This window comes from Penaeus vannamei, chromosome 17, assembly GCF_042767895.1.
Source record: "Penaeus vannamei isolate JL-2024 chromosome 17, ASM4276789v1, whole genome shotgun sequence".
NCBI classification, from domain to species: Eukaryota; Metazoa; Arthropoda; class Malacostraca; order Decapoda; family Penaeidae; genus Penaeus; species Penaeus vannamei.
In genome coordinates this window covers 8,435,206-8,437,705 of record NC_091565.1, presented here as the reverse complement: position 1 = coordinate 8,437,705, position 2,500 = coordinate 8,435,206, and the positions used below count along the sequence as shown (strand labels likewise).

The 2,500-nt window shown below is 39.8% G+C and overlaps 1 protein-coding gene across 1 annotated transcript in view; it reads left to right on the top strand.

Moving 5' to 3' along the window:
* LOC138864535 (uncharacterized) overlaps positions 1-2,500 on the top strand; it is a 13,509-nt gene that overhangs the window by 2,991 nt on the left and 8,018 nt on the right. The window contains exon 2 of the mRNA XM_070131871.1: positions 1,159-1,330. Coding sequence (XP_069987972.1) covers positions 1,159-1,330 — 172 coding nt within the window. The remainder of the gene's footprint in view (positions 1-1,158; positions 1,331-2,500) is intronic.

The window sequence follows — 2,500 nt, the reverse complement described above, 5'->3', positions numbered from 1 at the left end:
TATCGATGTAAACATAAAAAAACGATAATAAATTCACAGACGAAGATACAACTGATAAAAGTAAACAAAGAATAGTGACAGTTTCAAATTTCGTGATCAAACAACCAGTAAAATGTTGAACAATAACTTAATAATAATTTAAAAGTTCTTTGATAGCGGAAATGAAGGCTCATACATTCTGATCGATAAAAATGGTTAATTCAGAATCTTAATAGATTTATAGATATAAAATGATAGATTGAATAAATTTCAGTCATTGACACTCTTCTTAACCTTTTATTTTTAATACCGGGTTCTTCCTCCGATTATCAAAAATATATTTTTCTTAGTTTTCCCTCTACCTTATCATAAAAAACTTAATTTCCATCTTTCCCTTTTACACCTCACGTGTTAATTAAACATGTTCCATCTCCCTTCACCATTTCCTCGTTCCTTTTCTCATTTCTTTTATTTTCTCCCTTTCTTTTGGAAAATTCCGGAACCCTAACATTTTCCCGCCAAATTCACCCTAACTTTTCCCGCCAAATCCACGCATCAGCTGTTCCAAAGGCCACCGGCGGGAGCACACTCTCGCGAGTCCGGCGGGGAATGTAAACAGCTGTGTGACCTTTGTTGAAAACGTTTCGGGTAGTTATTTTTGCGATTATTGGATAGACAAATGATTTTTTTTTTCTCTCTTCTCTGTTGTTAATTTTCATTTCTTTCTGTTTCTTTTTTTATTTTCTATACGTCTATATTATTATATCTTGCTTTTCTCTTTCTCTTTATCTGTTTCTGTATTTTTGTCTGTCTGTCTCTTTCTCTTTCTCTCTCTCTTTCTCTTTCTCTCCCAATCTATCTATCTATCTCTATCTATATTTTCCTTTTTCTCTCCCTCGCCCCTCTCTCTCTCACGCACACGCTTTCATAATCTCTCCTTATTTTTAGAAAGCATTTTTCGCAATGAGGGCAATTAAAATGCCTGACATTAGTAATCTGAACTATTACAACAGAAGTGATGAAATTAAATAATTGTCATTATGAATACCATTATTATAATGATATTAATAGCAATAATAGCAATTTAGATGGTTGCCATTGCATCTATTACTACTACTTCCTTTCGTAACAAGATATTAGCAATAAACCGATATTTTCCTTATTTCTTCCTCATTCTAGGTCGTCCTTTTGGCCGCTGTGGTCGTGGTGTCGTCGGCGAGAATAAGTGAAGCCAAAAGCGATGACGACTTTGTGGATACGTTCGAGCTGGACGACGACGACGTTTACGATGACAACACCTCCGACTCTCGCGATTTTCTGACTCCGTTCGAGACGCGTGACTCTGAGAAAGGTAGGGATCCTTCGGCTAAAGAAGTGAATGGAGGACAGTTAATGTTTTTGGGAGCTTTTGAGCCCGAATTAGGTGTGAAAATCATGAATGGGGTTGATAATAATTATGATGGTGATATCGATGACGATGATGAGGATTTAGAGTACGCTCGGAGTGAAGATATGGAGGATGAAAGTGATGATAGGGATGGTGAAGATAAGAGAATTAATTTGCTTAATTTCGATATTATTGAAGTAAACACAGAAGACGATGATAAATTCACAGATGAAGATACGACTGATAAAAGTAAACAAGGAATAGTGACAGTTTCAAATGTCTCTGATTTAAGACGTGATCAAACAACCAGTAAAATGTTGAGCAATAGCAATATAATAATTAGTGTGAATGACCATGATGTTAGTGTGGATGACATAAATGATAATGATGAGGATGATGATAATGATATGAGCGATGATTTCCTTGATGATAATGATAGTATGGATGCTTTGGCCAATAAAAGATTAATTGAACATGGCGAAGAAGTGACTAAACATGACCACGACTCAACAGAATATACAAAAGATCCTGACAAGTATGACGAAAATTTCCTTAAAGAATTGCGTCCCCCTTTGGCCGAAATTCTCTTGCCTCCACCACGAAGGACGGACTCCTCCAGGTACTCTCTCGCTCCTGTGAACTCCTTCCGCTTTCAGGATCCTCTGGACTCCTTCAGACCACCCAGTCCCCAGTCTGTATCTCCATCCGTCTCCCTCTCCCCATCCCACTCACTATCTTCATCCTTACTCCGCTCCCCATCTTTATCTCGCTCCCTTTCCCCATCCCACTCACTATCCTCATCCTTACTCCGCTCCCCATCTTTATCTCGCTCCCTCTCCCCATCCCACTCACTATCCTCATCCTTAGTCCACTCCCCATCTTCATCCCACTCTCTACCCCAATCCCACTCACCATCTTCATCATTACTCCACTCCCCATCTTTATCTCGCTCCCTTTCCCCATCCCACTCACTCTCCTCATCCTTACTCCACTCCCCATCTTCATCCCACTCTCTACCCCAATCCCGCGCCCTTTCCCCATCCCTCACCTTCCGGGCGTCCCTCTCATCCCCAGAGACTAAGGACAGGCGTCGATTCTCGCCACAGAACGACCACAATTCTCTCTTCCAGAACA